This window comes from Eptatretus burgeri, chromosome 7 (assembly GCF_056783735.1).
Source record: "Eptatretus burgeri isolate ZD-2024b chromosome 7, Ebu_testis_v1, whole genome shotgun sequence".
Taxonomy (NCBI): Eukaryota; Metazoa; Chordata; class Myxini; order Myxiniformes; family Myxinidae; genus Eptatretus; species Eptatretus burgeri.
In genome coordinates, this window is record NC_140967.1 from 100,636,309 (window position 1) to 100,653,808 (window position 17,500).

At 41.9% G+C, this 17,500-nt stretch overlaps 1 protein-coding gene across 8 annotated transcripts in view; it reads left to right on the forward strand.

Annotated features, from left to right (window-relative positions):
• The window catches only part of LOC147023910 (cadherin-7-like), a 149,926-nt gene that overhangs the window by 85,778 nt on the left and 46,648 nt on the right, over positions 1 to 17,500 (forward strand). For all 8 annotated transcript variants that reach the window (XM_085889907.1, XM_085889899.1, XM_085889903.1 and 5 more), the window contains 2 exons: positions 1,598 to 1,756; positions 1,838 to 1,973. In XM_085889907.1, the coding sequence (XP_085746033.1) occupies positions 1,598 to 1,756; positions 1,838 to 1,973 (295 nt within the window). The remainder of the gene's footprint in view (positions 1 to 1,597; positions 1,757 to 1,837; positions 1,974 to 17,500) is intronic.

Genomic DNA, 17,500 nt, shown 5'->3' on the forward strand with positions numbered 1-17,500 from the left:
TATACTATATGAGATTGGTCTACAGGTATCACATGTTCTACGATATGTGATTGTGATACATATATCGAATGTTATACTCGATGAGATTATGATGTCTATCTCACATGTTTGAGTAGATGATGTTGTGATTGAGGTATCGCATGTTATACTGTATGAGATGGATCTGCAGGCATCACATTTTCTACTACATGATATTGTTTTGCAGGTATTACATGTTCTACTACATGTGAATGTGATGCACATAACACATGTTATACTATATGAGATTGTGATGTGGGTATCACATGTTAAACCAAACCGATGCAAAACACATCAATAAAATATGAAAGTTTCTTACGTAACATCCTAAAGGATGGTATCAATGAAGATGATTTGGAGAAGTATAAAATCTGTTTTTCCCTTAATTGTCAGCAGATATATTACACACATGGTTATAAATCATGCAAGACCAAGTGGGGATTACAATCTTATGAGACACATTAAAAGACCAATAAAAACTCAGGTAAATAGATACACAGCCTCTGAGGGAAGTAACTCCACAGATGCCTGAGTGTTGGAGAGGATTTGGAGAAAATTCCTCACATTAATATCATAATCGAGGTGATAGCGTTAGGAGCATAATTACCTATAAATAATCATGTTCATTTGAAGCCAAGCTCCCAGACATGCTGAAACAACTTTAAGACTGATGTAGATGGTAAAAGTACTGTCAGGGACGGTGCTGTTGAAAGGCTGACAGCGATGACACTGGACCATTGGAACTCCCACGACACATGTCAACAGCCATTGCTACTCACAAGGATACAAAAAGGAATTCGAGCACAGGAGTGGCCATTTGGCTCATCTTGTCTGCACTATACTAACACCACATTAAGGAATTTATCCACTTGATTTCATAGGGGAGAGGAGTGGGGAGTTGAACAGTGTGGTAGGCACAGCAACATGGACTTGTGTAAGAGCTGATTGTGGCATGGTTGCCAAGAAGTGACAATATAAATGGCCACTGCTCGCATGTAGATGGATTTTTAAAAAGCTGCCCCCAACCATTCCATTTCCCGAAATTGCCATCAGCAGACTTTTTTATTGTTTCCCGAATCCTCCGTGGCAGGCATTTTGGGCCTTGTAGTGGGGCCAAGTAAAGCGCTAATCTAGGTCGAATGCATGTCCCGGGAGAGCTTGCACATCAGCCCTTGCACTCAGGAAGGTATCTCATCGCAAGGAGCTCATTGTGAAACCTGAATAGTCTGTCCTTGTATCACTTCCATATTTTGATTTATATCACCGATGAAAAGTGTTTTTGTTCCCCTTTTAGATGATTTATTCAAAGTGTAAAGACTGAGTTGCAGGTAGACAAGAACGAGTCGGTTAACGCACTCAGGAGGAACCATCTTAAGGAGCATATCTGCCCTTTTATGTCTCTCACTGTTATCTGAATCATTCATTCAGCTTCCCTCACAACCATGACCCTTAAAGAATATCCAACTCCCTTTACAGGTTGGCTGCATCCCTGATTGATTATGCCCATTCTGCGATTGCATGAACCATGTTTTAAGGAATATCGTTGTCTGGAATATAAATTTGCACTCCCCGTCTTCAGTTGCATTCAGACCAAGACCCCGGTGATGGCTCTGTGGTTTACCTGCTATCGGGGGAAGGTGCTGGATCTTTATTCCAGATTGATAACCGCACCGGGGACATCCACGTTACGGAGGCTTTGGACAGAGAGCGTCAAGCCATTTATACACTGCTTGCTCAGGTGGGCACTTCGCTCAAAGAATGGACGTTTTGAAGGGGAGAGATGAGAAGTGCTTGTGCAGTTACAGTTGTTGTCCTATAGGTGGTGGATCGTGCCTCCGGTCTGCCTCTGGAACCCCCGTCACAGTTCATAGTGAAGGTGCAGGACATTAATGACAATGAGCCTCGCTTTCCTGCTATGCCATACATTGCAACAGTCCCTGAAAGGGCACCGACTGGTAAATTGGGATGGGGGTGGGGGGTAGTTAAATAATCCTTTGGATGGGTGAAGTGGATTGCTTTTGGGAGGGTATGGGGGTGGGTGGATGTCAGATGAAGAGGATCTGGATGGATGAAATGGGATGCTTGGGAGAGGTGTGGGGGGGGGCGTGTGAGGAGGATCTGGATAGATTATTTGGTATGCTGGGTGTGGGGAGTGGGGGAGGAAAGGAGGATCTGGATGGAGAATTGGAGTGCTTCGGAGGGTTGGGAGTGGAGATACAGAGGATCTTAAAGGATGAAATGGGATGTTGGGGGCAGAGGGGGTGGCAGAGAAAGCGGATCTGGATGGATGAAGTGCAGGAATGCTGGAGAGGGGGAGAGGGAGTGTGGGAGAAAAAGGATTTAGATGGATGAAGGGGGATGTTGAGGTGAGGGGTGGGAGAAAGAGGATCTGGTTGGACGAAGTTGGATGCTGATGTTGGGGGCTAGGGGTGGTGGGTGGGAGGGAGGAAGAGGGTCTAGATGTTTGAGAGGGATGTTGGGGAAGGGGTTGGAGAAAGAGGATCTGGATGAATGAAGTTGGATGCTCAGAGTTAGTGCTATGTGGATCGATAAACAAATACGAGAGATTAAGAGTTAAAACAGGTAGGCAATGAGAAGTTTAAAGTGGAGTACATGATGGACGTCCTTGTGTGGTTTTGATCATGAACCACATACATTTTGTTTGTCGATGTCCCATTCTAAATGCACTAATTTTATTCCACTTGCACTTGCTACGATTGATTACCTTGCTTTTATCCAAACCCCAACCCTTAAATTGGATGCTGTATTTCCTCACATATTGTTTTTACTATTTGTTTTAAATTATTTGTGATTTATTCATTAAACCTGTAAAATTAAATCACTGTAAAACTTATGTAATTCAGGTTTATGACCTATCATAACATTTCATCGCAAAGTAATCTACATAATAATATGCTTGTCAGTCTGTCTGTCCTGTCCCTCCATCCCAATTATCGTGAGATGACTGAATCTTGCGAGATTGTGAATTAAACGTCATTTTGTTGTTATTTCATTAACTTCGCTGAAGGAGAGGGTATTGCATTTGGGGCCGTTTCTTTGCTTGTTTGTTTGTTTGTCCGCACAGAAATTGTGTTTTCCTCCGCAACCGCTTGCTGAATGGAGACAAAATTTTCACCATAGGAGCAACTACTCATGTAGAATGTTTTAATGATTATGACATCATAGGTCATATGGTGTGGCAGCCATGTTGGAAAAAGCTAAAAACTTTGGACCTCTGTATCTCTGAAACCGCACAAAAAGAAAAATTTGAAACTTGGCATATGACAAGTACTCCTCATGGGGAACAAGTGTGATTTTTATGACATCATAGGTGCCTTTGTTATGACATCATAATTGCACATGTAGAATTCTACATCTGATCAGTATGAAAATTTTGAAAGTGATCCAGGGATAAAATGGTCCACAGAAAAAATATTTGATGACATCAACGGTCACGTTATTCGGCAGCCATATTTTAATTTTTTTTTTTTTAACCTTCAATAATCTTCTTCTCTGAAGTGGCTGAACAGATCGAGCTGAAACTTTATAAGTATAACCACCTATCCATGAGGAACAAAAGGTTCACACAGATGATGTCAAAGGTCACATGGTTTGTTAGCCATCTTGCACTTACCCGAAAACCTATAAAAATGTTCTTCTCCAGAATGGCGAGACAGATCGAGGGGAAACGTTACACAAATGTTCCCCACGCCTGAGTGTACAAGTTTGTTCAGGAATAATTGATGCCACATGGTTTGTTTGGCAGCCATATTGGATTGAAGAAAAATATTAAATAATTATGATCTTGTAGTGATGGGGAATGTATGTTTTAAATTTCAACTTTATCGGATCTGGTCTGGCAGATGAACTTGTCTGGTCTGGCAGCCAGAATTATTTAATTTTTTGATCTGGGTTAAAAAACATTTTTGATTTTTTTTGTTGTTGTTGAAGGCTCACTTGGCTGTGCCGAGATGGGTTTGAGGGTAGAGGAGTAGCAGCTAAAATGCAAATCCTATCCAGGTTCCTCCTGATGATTTCATCTTTGCATTTTTCTTGTTTGGGTTCCTTCTGATTACTCCACAATGCAGGACTGTACCTATTTGATCTTCCATTTGATTTGAATTGAATTTATTTTAATCCCATGCTGAATTTAAATGAATAATTATAAAAAATGTCATGGGTCAGGGTCAGAGTCAGGTATCCAATCAAAGCGGGGTTGCATCAAAGCGGGACGTCTTTGGTACATGGTCATCACTGCCAGCAGTTATAAAGTGGCAGTTCTATTTATGTCTGCTATTAATTATATAACACACCAGTACACAAACACCACACAAAACTACACAAACGCGACACAAAATAAGTCCTGGTGAGGGTCTGCAATCTCTGATTGCTATTTTTCTTGTTTTAACGTTGTATTTATGCATCGTGAAGAATATAATTAATTTAGGATCAATTATTAATACAATTAGGCTACTCACAAGCACTTTAGAGTGGAAGTTCCATGGAATTTGTGCAGGACATATCTCACAAGATTGTGAATGGGAACCTGAAGGTAGTTTGGATAATTGATCTCACGAGACATCTCACTGCTACCGAGATTGTGAATGGGGTGAAATGAGACATTGGGAATGTGAGAAAGCAGGTTATGAGGAGATTGGAGTACAGTAGGTGAAATTTGTAATGGCATAATATTGAGGTGGAAAGGGGAGCAGAAAGAGTTAAATATTCCACCATTTTAATGAAGAAAAAATATGTAATGATGTAAGAATGCCTTCTTGCTTTGAAGAACGGGAAGAAGGGGTGAGGGGCTGAGAGGGAATAAGGAGTTGGGAGAGGAGGATTGAGGCTTGATACGGGGGGGGGGGCGGGGGTAGAGGTTGATGATGTCGAATGGGGAGAAAGGTAAGGATTTGGGCTTGGGAATGGGCTGTCGATTTATTTGAGCAACATCTTTAGAGAGAGAGGGGAGAGAGAGGAGAGAGGAGAGAGGAGAGAGGAGAGAGGAGAGAGGAGAGAGGAGAGAGGAGAGAGAGAGGAGAATAGGTAAGTCAACAAGACTTTAAATATGGTGAAAACTAATTTTTTTCAGACATTGGACAACAGAATCTACCATATATTGTAACGTTAAATAATGTATGCAATGGACTGACATTTAATTATAAGAAAATATTTGACTGCAAAAATAAAAATCCAGCACTATTCAGCTGAGGTCGAGGCCGTTTATTCCTGATATGTGGAACACCCTGCAACCCATGCCTACAAAAAAACAGACTTTTTGGAATGCCAGCTGCATTTTCCATCCAATTATCGTGTAACTTTATTGAAAAAATTATCCATGGTTAGACACTTCCATGTCAAAATTTTTGTGTCAAGTGGAGAAAATGAATTTAAAAGCGAATAAAGGTGAAAAAGTGAGGGCCTCGGCCAATGTTCCACAACATTGTCATGGATGTTTGTGGACGCCTATTACTGTTGTATTAAAAGTGAACAAAAGGTATGCACGATGCAGACTATATATATATATATATATATATATATATATATATATATATATATATATATATATATATATATATATATATATATATATATATATATATATATATATATTCTTACAAAAATGCACTCAAATAGCCGTTTTGAATGTATCTGGCCAGATGGGATGCAGGGAGGGGAGTGAGGGGGAGAGGAAAGATGGAGAGGGGAGGAGGGTGAGGATTAGAAGAGGAAGGGGAGGGTTTTCTGCGAGGGAATTAGTTACAATAGCCGTTTTGAATAGATCTGGTGGGACACGATGCAGGGAGAGGAGAGAGGGGGAGGGGAGGAGTAAGGGGGGAGACAAGAGGGGAGGAGAGAGGGAGAGGATGAAGGGGAATTAGAAGAGGGAGTGTAGGGTTCCCTGCTGGGGAATTACTTGTAATAGCCGTTTTGAATGTATCTGGTCGGACATGATGCGAGGATGTGGAGAGGGGGTGGAGGATAGTGAGGGGAGTGAGGAGGTGAGGGATGAGGGGAGAATGAGGAGGGATGGAGGGAGAGTAGAAGAGGGAGGGTACAGTTCCTACAGGAATTAGGTATAATAGCCGTTTTGAATAATAGCCGTGCTGTATCTGTTTGGATGCGATGCGGAGAGGGAAGGGGGAGAAGTGAGGAGGCGAGGATGGGGTGGAGGAGTGGGGGTTGGAGAGGAGGGAAGGGGGTTAGAAGAGCGAGGGTAGGGTTCTCTTTTAGAGAATTAGTTATATACCCATTTTGAATGTATCAGGTCGGACACGATGAAGGGAGGGGGAATAGAAGAGGAAGGGTAGGATTCCCTGCGAGGGAAAACTGAAGTTAGGAGTCGAATTGTAGTCTTATTATCTTTTTTCATGTTCCCCGGTTCCCCGGTATAAATAAATAGTTTATTTCAGGTGTGTGTTGACTTTTTCCCAACTACATCATTAAACAATACTGTACTTCAAAAAAACATTACACATAAAAAATTAAATATGTAGACCAATGATGGAATCCAATATTTATGAATAAAGTTTGGTTTTAAGGATTTTTTTAATTTGTGAAGTGAAGTATATTCAATGTAAGTCAGGCAGGTTCTAGCCTGGTGTTTGCTTAGTGGTTAAGGTGGCTGGCTTGGGATCTTGGGGTCCTGAGTTTGAGCTCCATTGGCTGCTAAATTAACACCAGGTGGGGTTGACTTAGCCTTCATGGCCATTAGGGGAGTGCTCGTCACACTCCATATGTTTTGATTTACCCACCGATCACATCACATGCTTTCTAGTTGAATGGTTTTCATTAGCAGAACAATCATCTGGGTGTCAGGCAGACCGTTTTTTGCGGATTATGAAGTTTTACCGTGTGAGACATAATCCGCGTTGATGCTCACCGTAACAGTCAGGAGGTGCATCTGATGCATAAACGATGAATGAGGTGATCATTGGTTAGATATTTATCAGCATGCCGTCCTGATGAGGGCAAATAAGCCTGAAATCGGAAGAGGTGGCTCTGTTTGATGTTTAAATGATCTTGACCATACAATCTTTGGCTGTTTGACAGAGTCACCAGGCCAAGGCCTCCTGGTAGAAGGTGATGCTTTGGTGTTGGACTGTGTCCAATGGAGATTGGGGGTGAGGGGTGGGTACCAGTCTCATTCCACGTGTGTGTGTGTGTGTACGCACGCTTGCACGCACGCACGCACGCACGCACGCACGCACGCGTGCGCCTGCGCCTGTAATCGGGCTACTCGAAGGTTGGGTTGGAGGATCGCTTGAGGACGCGAGCTCTGCGCTATGAGAGGGTGCAGGGCAGCCTGGAATCATGGCGAAACCCAATCCTTATCCCTGTGTCGTAAGAGGCGACCAGGGTTGCGTCAGGAAGGGCATCCGGTGTAAAACCTATGCCAAATCAGTATGCGGATCATAACGGATAATCCGCTGTGGCGACCCCAAACGGGAGCAGCCGAAAGAAGAAGAAGATATGTACAGTATATATATATACAGGTAGTCGTCGACTTCTGACCACAATTGGTTCCGACCGATCGGTCGTAAGTCGACTTGGTCGTAAGTCGGCCAACGTATATTTTACATACAAAAAAAAGTAGAGTTTGGGGCCACTTTACATGATCGTAAAGTGGTCGTAAAGTCGAACAGTCGTCAGTCGCATAGGTCGTAAGTCGACGACTACCTATGTGTATATATATATATATATATATATATATATATATATATATATATATATATATATATATATATATATATACACACATATATATATCCATCTATATATACTGAAACGCAAAAGAAACTTACCACCTTTTTAACCTTCAAATATCAACAATAACACTGCGTGTAGTAAATGTGTGAACTTATTTGTGGACAATAGTGTCCTCACTGTCAGACGAAATGGTCACTTGAACCTTCAATTGTCACTTCATAGCACAGCTGTTGAACAGCCATTTTGACTGTCAGTAAGGCCATTGCAAAATGGGCGTTTCAATCAACATGCCACGATTGTCAAGGGATCAATGGCAGTGTGCCTTGGGTATACTGCAAGGCGGATTGAGCTACCGTGAGGTGGCACCTCGCCTTGGCTGTTCACACCAGACGATATCGGCCCTGGTGGACAGAGACACCCTCCACAACTCTGCAGATGACAAACCTCGATCAGGGAGGCCAAGAGTCACCACTGCAAGGCAGGACAGGCAGATGGCCCTAAGTCAGATGGCTTCAGACATTGAGGACTGAGTGGGACAGAATCCAGCAGCAATCCATCCAAAGACTCGTAGGCAGTATGCTCCGACGATGCACTGCCTGTATCCAAAACAATGGTGGCCACACACGCTATTGAAAGGGGACTGACATTGCACCCTGTGCTGTTCTATACTGTAGAACAAACTTATGTGATGGTGTATCTTGGTCAAAAACTTGACATGTCATCAATAAAATGCCAATGTTTCAATTAGCAATTGTTGTTTTGTTTTATTTTGAACTGTTACAATTTTATTACATTTCAAACAAGTGGTAAGTTTCTTTTGCGTTTCGGAATATATTTACAGGGTGTCCCAAAAGTCACCGAGGGATTTAGAAATTAAATCACATTTCTGTTTTTTTAATAATTAATGATTATTTTTATACCAAAAGAAAATTTACAAAATGGAGATAAATTTGCTTTATTTTTGAAAAATGATGCAGCATAGATGTCCTTCATTTTCGGCTTCGCAGAGACGAGCTTTTTCGACAGCATTTTCCAGAACAGCGGACAATAACTCTGGCTGCAGCCCTCAAATTTCTGCACAGATGTAGTCCTTGAGCTGCTGAATTGTATGGGGCTTATTGATGTGTACACGCTTCTTTAGGTAACCCCAAAGAAAATAATCGGGAGGCGTCAAATCAGGAGAACGTGATGACCAATAAATTTCTGAATTTCGCGAAATTATTCGGTGTCCATGTTCTTTGGGTGAGAATAATTGATCGATGAAACTTAAAATAACATTCCACGATTTTGGTTCTTTGTTCAGTTGTGAATTTTTTCATGGGTAATTTGCAAATGTTAATCTAAATTCTGAAAAGAAAAGAAAAACAAATTATTAAAAAACAAATGTTATTTAATTTCTAAATCCCTCGGTGACTTTTGGGACACCCTGTATATACATATATATCTATCTAAAGATATATATCTATATGTATGTATATATATATATATATATATATATATATATATATATATATATATATATATACATACATACATACATACATACATACATACATACATGTATACAGTTAGTCTTCGCGAACCGGAAGTTCGCATATCGTAGTTTCGATTATTCGTAATTTAGTTTTAATGACCAATTTTTCAATTATCGCAAACATTTTATGCCTATCGTAATGTCATTGCAAGGAAAAACGCAAAAAAAGTTTCAAACTGCCTGCAAAAAACAACAATCACACAGGATGCGCATAAACACACTTTCACTTTACTGCGCATGTACTGTATGCTGTACTGTACGTATTCTCTTCACGCTCGCCTGCATACCTTCCAGTATGAATCCCAAGCGACCCGCAAGTCTTTTGCCGAGCACACCTCGTTTCAAGATACAACGAAAGGCTGTCACATTGAAGGTGAAATTGGATATAATTAAAAGATATGAACGAGGTGAAGGGACAACGGAAATCGGCCGCGCGCAGCAATCGCTGCATCGACTGTACATTCGATCGTTCAAAGTTCGGCAAAGATAAAGAAAATATCACAGATTGCGACCAGTTCGAGTGCAACGACACTAACGAGAATGAGATGGTGCCATGCACAACATGGAGCGTTTATTATGTGTGTGGATATAAGATAAAACTAAACGTCGCATGCCTTTATTATCTTCGCATTCTGCGAAAGGTTATGTTTTGGTCGGCGTGTATTTATTTATTTATTTATTTATTTATTTATTTGTAATCTTGTGATTCGTATAACTCAAAAAGTATTAAACCGAATTGCATGAAATTTGGTGGGATGATTGGTTATTAGCCAGGAAGCATTCGATTAGATTTTGGGATCGTTCGGGTCAAAGGTCAAGGTCAAGGTCACGAAAAGGTCAAAATCGTCTTTTTACGATAACACGGTCAATTTTTATTCAATTTGCATGCAACTAACGCCAAAATGTTCAGAATTCAACGCCTCATCTTGTGATATGCAATATGACACAATGATGCTCATACTCTTGTTACCGGTTATATATAGGGGGGTATATATACCCCCCTATATATAACCGGTAACTTTGACCCGGTTATATATAACCGGTGACTATATATATCCAATATATTTTATATATATTGTAAATATATCCAATATATTTTATATATAGGGGGGTCACGACCTTGAAAAATATGCGGTTTTTGTCATAACGCGGTCAATTCTTGTCCGCTTTACATGAACCCAGCACCAAAATGTTCAGAATTTAATGCCCAATCTTGTGACACAATGACGTCATAACACATGTCACCGGTTGGGGTAAAATGTCGGGGGGGGGGGTCACGCCCTTGAAAAATATGTGGTTTTCGGCATAACTCAGTCAATTCTTATTCGATTTGCATGAAACCAGCATCAAACGAGATTACCTTCTCTTGTTGAAACGTTGTATTCACCGAGCTTGCGAGTGAAGACTCGCCAAAACGACGTGAGTTGATTGTTGTTTAGTCCGTAGCCCCCGAAAGTCGGGGGGGGGGGGTCATGACATTATAGATATGTGGTTTGTGTCATAAGACCATTCATATGAAACCAGTTCCCCACACTCATACCAAGAACAAAAAAAGTAGTGGTGGCGCAGGTATGCGCTCTATGAGTGCCCGTTCTAGTCTCTTGCTGTGATACAAGAAAAAGCGCATAGTTTGTTAGGGCATTGACCCATGATTACGTGATCAATTACTTCTCCAATCATGTTGAGAAGTACTCCAAGGAGAACAACATTGACAACAAATCTTTGTTGCTTGTAGACAATGCTCCTGCCCATCCTCAGCAAATGGAAGACTGGTGTGAAAACGTGCAGGTAGTATTTTCACCACCAAATACTACCTCACTTTTACAGCCTATGGATCAGGGAGTTATTGCTGCTTTTAAAGCCTATTATGTTAAGCATACCATGCTGCAGCTTATCAAAAAAACTGATAAGGACAAGCTATCAATCAAGGAGTTTTGGCAAACATACAACATAAAAATGGCTTTGGAAAACATTAAGGATTCATGGGCGGAGGTGAGTGCCTCCACAATGAACGCTGTATGGAAGAAACTGTGGCCTGAGTGTGTCCACAATTTCACGGGGTTTGCTGATGTTCCGTTGATTACAAGTCAAATTGTAGACCTGGCGCAGGAGGCTGGTTTTGAAGAGGTTGACGAAGAGGACGTGGATGACTGACTGGAGTCTCATGCAGAACCCTTAAGCAATGAAGATCTTATGGAGTTGGAACAGCAGTGGGCTCTTGAGGAAGAAGAAGATGCTGTGACACCTTCATCTGAGCATCTCACCATGAAAAACCTCAGCCAAATCCTCAGCTCGTTTGAAAGTGCCATCGAATTTGTTATCGAGCAAGATCCAAATCTTGAAAGGAGCACTGATTTTAGCAGTGTTGTTAATGATGCCCTTTGTTGCTACAAGGAACTTTATGCAGCAAAGAAAAAGAAAGCCATCCAGCCCACTCTCCATGCATTTTTCAAGCCAAAAGATGCAGCACCAACTCCATCCACCATCCAGGATGCTCCTTCAACCAGCTGCCAAGAGACCGTTCCCGCTGGTGAAGAAAGTGACAGCACAGTGTCAAGTGAAGAGGGGGACGATTCTGCCACTCCGCAAGTGTGACTTGTCCACCGCAATCAACTCTGTTCCTCCAGCCTCGGGGTAAGTCGCCACTACTCGAGGAGTGTGTTTTGTTTATTTGTGTTTATGTCCAAAAAATTCCGAGCCAAAAACACATCCCCGCTTTAACACATTGGTTTCTATGGGAAAATATGTTTTGTTTAACACAGTTTCGCTTATCATAAGGTTTTCCAGGAATGCAACCCTTGCGAAAAGCGAGGACTTACTGTATATATATATATATATATATATATATATATATATATATATATATATATATATATATATATATATATATATATATATATATATATATATATATATATATATATATATATATATATATACCGTGGTGCCCCCAGAATCCGAACACCCCATTGTTTGAACAAATTGGAATCCGAACAATTTTTTCGAGAAAATTTTGCCCTAAAAACCGAACACATTTTCGAAAACCGAACACAACGTGGCATTCATGTTTGTTCATGAACATGAACAAACATGTTCGAAACATGTCTCCCCCGCCTGTTCGACCCGCATCTTCGCGCTTTGTTCATTCAGTTCGTCGGTGGAAGTACTCGTGAAAGCATCTCTCGTGTGTCGATCGCTACTTTACCTCACTCGTGTTTTCAGCTTGATTTGTGCATTTTTTTTCAATTATCACCCTTGTGCATTCACCATGGCACCCAAGAAAAGCAGTGAAGCAAATAGGAATAAGAGGAAGTCTGGGAGAACGACAATTGAGTTGAAGAAAGAACTTATCGCTAAGCATGAGAACGGTACACATGTGTCTGATCTCGCTGCCATGTTCGAGCTGCCGAAATCGACCGTGTGTCGATTCTGAAAAATAAAGAAGCGATAAAAGCGCGAAAACCCATCGTGAAGCGAACTCATTCAATGAACCCTCTGACAAATCAGCTGTAACAAACTCAACGTTTTTTTCGCGAACATGGTAGTGACATCATGCTGCGTCACCCAATCGCTTCACCTCTTGATTCTCTCCTGTGGAACCGTGCGGTGAAAACGGCACGTTTGTGTCTCCACAGAGTGTACTGGGATATAAAACACCATTTGGTGCTTCATGGTGAATTACATACCTCCACCAGGCTGAACAGTTTATGTTTTGGATCCCAATGGCCACTGATAGGCCAGAGCTGCATCCAGACCTTATGGAAGAAGCGACAACGCTCCTGCTCATCCCCCAGGCTTGGAAAAAGATTCGTGACCCAGAAAAGATCATTTACTCATCTTATTTTACCTCAAACATGGGTGATTTCAGTTGAAAGTGTCTTGAAAGTGGGTTTTCTTGGGGTCCAGGAACACATTAATTCACTTTCCATTATTTCTTATTGGGAAAATAGTTTTGGAATCCGAACTTTCTGGAATCTGAACAGCCTCTTGGAACGAATTAAATTCGGATTCTGGGGGCACCACTGTATATAGCTAACTATATATATATATATATATATATATATATATATATATATATATATATATATATATATATATATATATGTACAAACATATATATATATATATATATATATATATATATATATATATATATATATATATGTACAAACATATATATATATATTTTATATATATATATATATATATATATATATATATATATATATATATATATATATATATTTTTTTATATATATATATATATGTATATATATATATATACATACATATGTAGATCTAGATATATATCTTCTTCTTCTTATTCTTTCGGCTGCTCCCATTCGGGGTCGCCACAGCGGATCATCCGTGATGATCCGCATACTGATTTGGCATAGGTTTTACGCCGGATGCCCTTCCTGACGCAACCCTGGTCTCCTCTTACGACACAGGGATAAGGATTGGGTTTCACCATGATTCCGGGCTGCACTACACCCTCTCACAGCGCGGCCCAGCGCAGAGCGCCCGTCCTCAAACGATCCTCCAAACCAAGCCTCATTACAGGCGCACACCACTACGCCCGGTATATATATATGTGTATATATATATATATATATATATATATATATATATATATATATATATATATATATATATATATATATATATATATATATATATATATATATATATATATATATATATACATACATACATACATACATACATACATACATACATATATATACACACACACACACACACACACACACACACACACACACACACACACACACACACACACACACATACATATATTTTCCATATATACATAGATATGTACATATACATATATACTGGTCCAACACGTGGAACATGTCTTTCAATCCGGACAAATCTCACACTCTCACTATGTCTCTCCAAAAGGACCATTTGGCAAACCCCCCCCCCCCCCATCCACTTTCTCAACAATCCTCTGGAAGAAGTCCTTTCTTTCAAGCTTCTTGGTCTCACTATCTGCCATGATCTTTCCTGGGAAAGCCACATTTCCATCCTGGCCTTCAAAGCCAATCACCAGCTGGGAATCCTCCATCGTGCAAAGCCCTTCCTTGGCCCACCTGAGCTCCTGACCACATGCAAAGCTTTCGTCCGCAGCCTGATGGAGTACTGCTCTCTCCCCTGGGCTGGTGCTCTTTGCCTCCCACCTTACTCAGCTTCACGCTGTGGAAACCAAGGCATTTCAGATCATTGGTATCTCCCGCGATGAGGCTGAGTCTTTGGGCTTCTCACTCTCTCACCGCAGGCAGGTCGGTGGTCTTTCTGTCTTCGTCTGTCTCCGCTCTGATCTCGCCCCCCCCCCCCCGCTGTGTCTGCAATTAGTCCCCACCATATTTCCACAGGGCGAGCCTGGTGTTGGCGCAGTGGTTAGGTCACTGGCTTGGGACCCAAAAGGTCCTGAGTTCAAGCCCCGTTGGGACACTGAATATATATATATATATATATATATATATATATATATATATATATATATATATATATATATATATATATATATATATATATATCGTCGTCTTCTTTCGGCTGCTCCCGTTCGGGGTCGCCACAGCGGATCATCCATATGATCCGCATAGTGATTTGGCACATGTTTTACACTGGATGCCCTTCCTGACACAACCCTGGTCGCCTCTTACGACACAGGGATCTGGTACACCTATTCTAACCGGGGTATACACCGGCCCAGTACACTGGTACTCATTTCGCCGACCTCGGAAGGATGACAGGCTGAGTCAACCCATATATATATATATATATATATATATATGTATATATATATATATATATATATATATATATATATATATATATATATATATATATATACATACCAAGTCGAAAACACCAGGGGGTTGACTCAGCCTGCCATCCTTCCGAGGTCGGCGAAATGAGTACCAGTTGTACTGGGCCCGGTGTATGCCCCGGTTAGAATAGGTGTACCATATCCCTGTTTGTCGTAAGAGGCGACCTGGTTTGCGTCAGGAAGGGCATCCGGCGTAAAAACCTATGCCAAATCATTATGCGGACAACAAAACGAATTTCCATACCGGATCGGTCGAGGCCCGGGTTACCAACGACTGCCACCGGTACCGGTGGTCAGCAGGGTACCAGTGGAAATTGTGCTACTGCTGGGCGAAGGAGGAGAAGGAGATGGGGAAGGCGAGTCCGGAGGCAGTGGGAGAGGGGGAAGGGTAGAAGTTTGCAGGTGAGAGTTGGAACTCTGAATGTTGGGACGATGACTGGCAAAGGGCGAGAGTTGGCTGATATGATGGAGAGAAGAAAGGTGGACATACTGTGTGTACAAGAGACCAAGTGGATGGGGAGTAAGGCTAGGAGCATTGGAGGTGGTTTCAAACTGTTCTACCATGGTGTGGATGGGAGGAGAAATGGTGTCGGGGTAATCCTGAAGGAAGATTATGTCAAGAGGGTATTGGAGGTGAGGAGAGTGTCTGACCGAGTGATGAGTGTGAAGTTGGGAAATTGAAGGGGTGATGATGAATGTCATCAGTGCATATGCCCCACATATGGGGTGTGAGATGGAGTATAAAGAGGATTTCTGGAGTGAGTGAAATGAAGTGGTGGAGAGTGTATCCAAGGATGAAAGAGTGGTGATTGGAGCAGATTTCAATGGGCATGTTGGGGAAGGGAATAAAGAGGATGAGGAGGTGATGGGTAGGGACGGTCTCAACAAGAGAAATGTGGAAGGGCAAATGGTGGTAGAGTTTGCAAAAAGAATGGAAATGGCAGTGGTAAATACGTATTTCAAGAAGAAGGAGGAACACAGGGTGACATACAAGAGTGGAGGAAAGTGCACACAGGTGGATTACATCTTAAGCAGGAGATGCAACCTGAAAGAGATTAGTGACTGTAAGGTGGTGGCAGAGGAGAGTGTAGCTCGACAGCATCGATTGGTGGTCTGTAGGATGACTTTAGAGGTGAGGTTGAGGAAAAGAGTGAGGGCTGAACCAAGGACCAGATGGTGGAAGCTGAAGGAGGAAGACTGTTGCGTGAAATTTAGGGAGGAGGTGAGGCAGGCGTTGGATGGTGGTAAAGATGGGTGGGATGATTGGGCAACTACAGCAGAAGTGGTGAGGGAGATAGCTAGGAAGGTACTTGGTGTGACGTCTGGACAGAGGAAGGAAGATAAGGAGACTTGGTGGTGGAACGAGGAAGTGCAGGAAAGTATAAGGAAGAAGGGGTTGGTGAAAAGGAAGTGGGATAGTTAGAGAGATGAAGAAAGTAGGCAGGAGTACAAGGAGTGGCGGTGAAAGGCAAAAAGAGAGGTGGCAAAGGCCAAGGAAAAGGCATATGACGAGCTGTATGAGAAGTTGGATACAAAAGAAGGGGAAAAGGATTTATACCGATTGGCAAGACAGAGGGACCGAGCTGGGAAGGATGTGCTGCAGGTTCGGGTGATTAAGGACGCAAATGGGAATGTGATGACGAGCGAGGAGAGTGTGTTGAGAAGGTGGATGGAGTACTTTGAGGAGCTGATGAATGAAGAAAATGAGAGAGAGAAGGTTGGAAGAGGTGGAGATTGTGAATCTGGAAGTGGGGTGGATCAGTAAGGATGAAGTGAGGACTGCTATGAAGACGATGAAAAGTGGAAAGGCGGTTGGCCCAGATGGTATACCAGTGGAGGCATGGAAGTGCTTCGGAGAGATGGCAGTGGGGTTGTGAACCAGATTGTTTAATAAAGTCTTGGAAAGTGAGACGATGCCGGAGGAGTGGGAGATTAAGTGTACTGGTTCCGATTTTCAAGAATAAGGGTGATGTGCAGAGCTGTGGAAATTACAGAGGGATAAAGTTGTTAAGCCACACCATGAAGGTGTGGGAAAGAGTAGTGGAAGCTAGGTTGAGAGGAGAGGTGACGATCTGTGAGCAGCAATATGGGTTTATGCCAGGAAAGAGCACCACTGATGCAATGTTTGCTTTGAGAATGTTGATGGAGAATTATAGGGAAGGCCAGAAGGAGTCACATTGTGTTTTTGTGGATTTAGAGAAAGCTTATGATAGGGTGCCAAGAGAGGAGTTGTGGCATTGTATGAGGAAGTCGGGAGTGGTGGAGAAGTATGTGAGGATCATGCAGGATATGTATGATGACAGTGTGACAGCGGTGAGGTGTGCGGTAGGAATGACGGACCGGTTTAAGGTAAAAGTGGGATTGCACCAAGGATCGATTCTGAG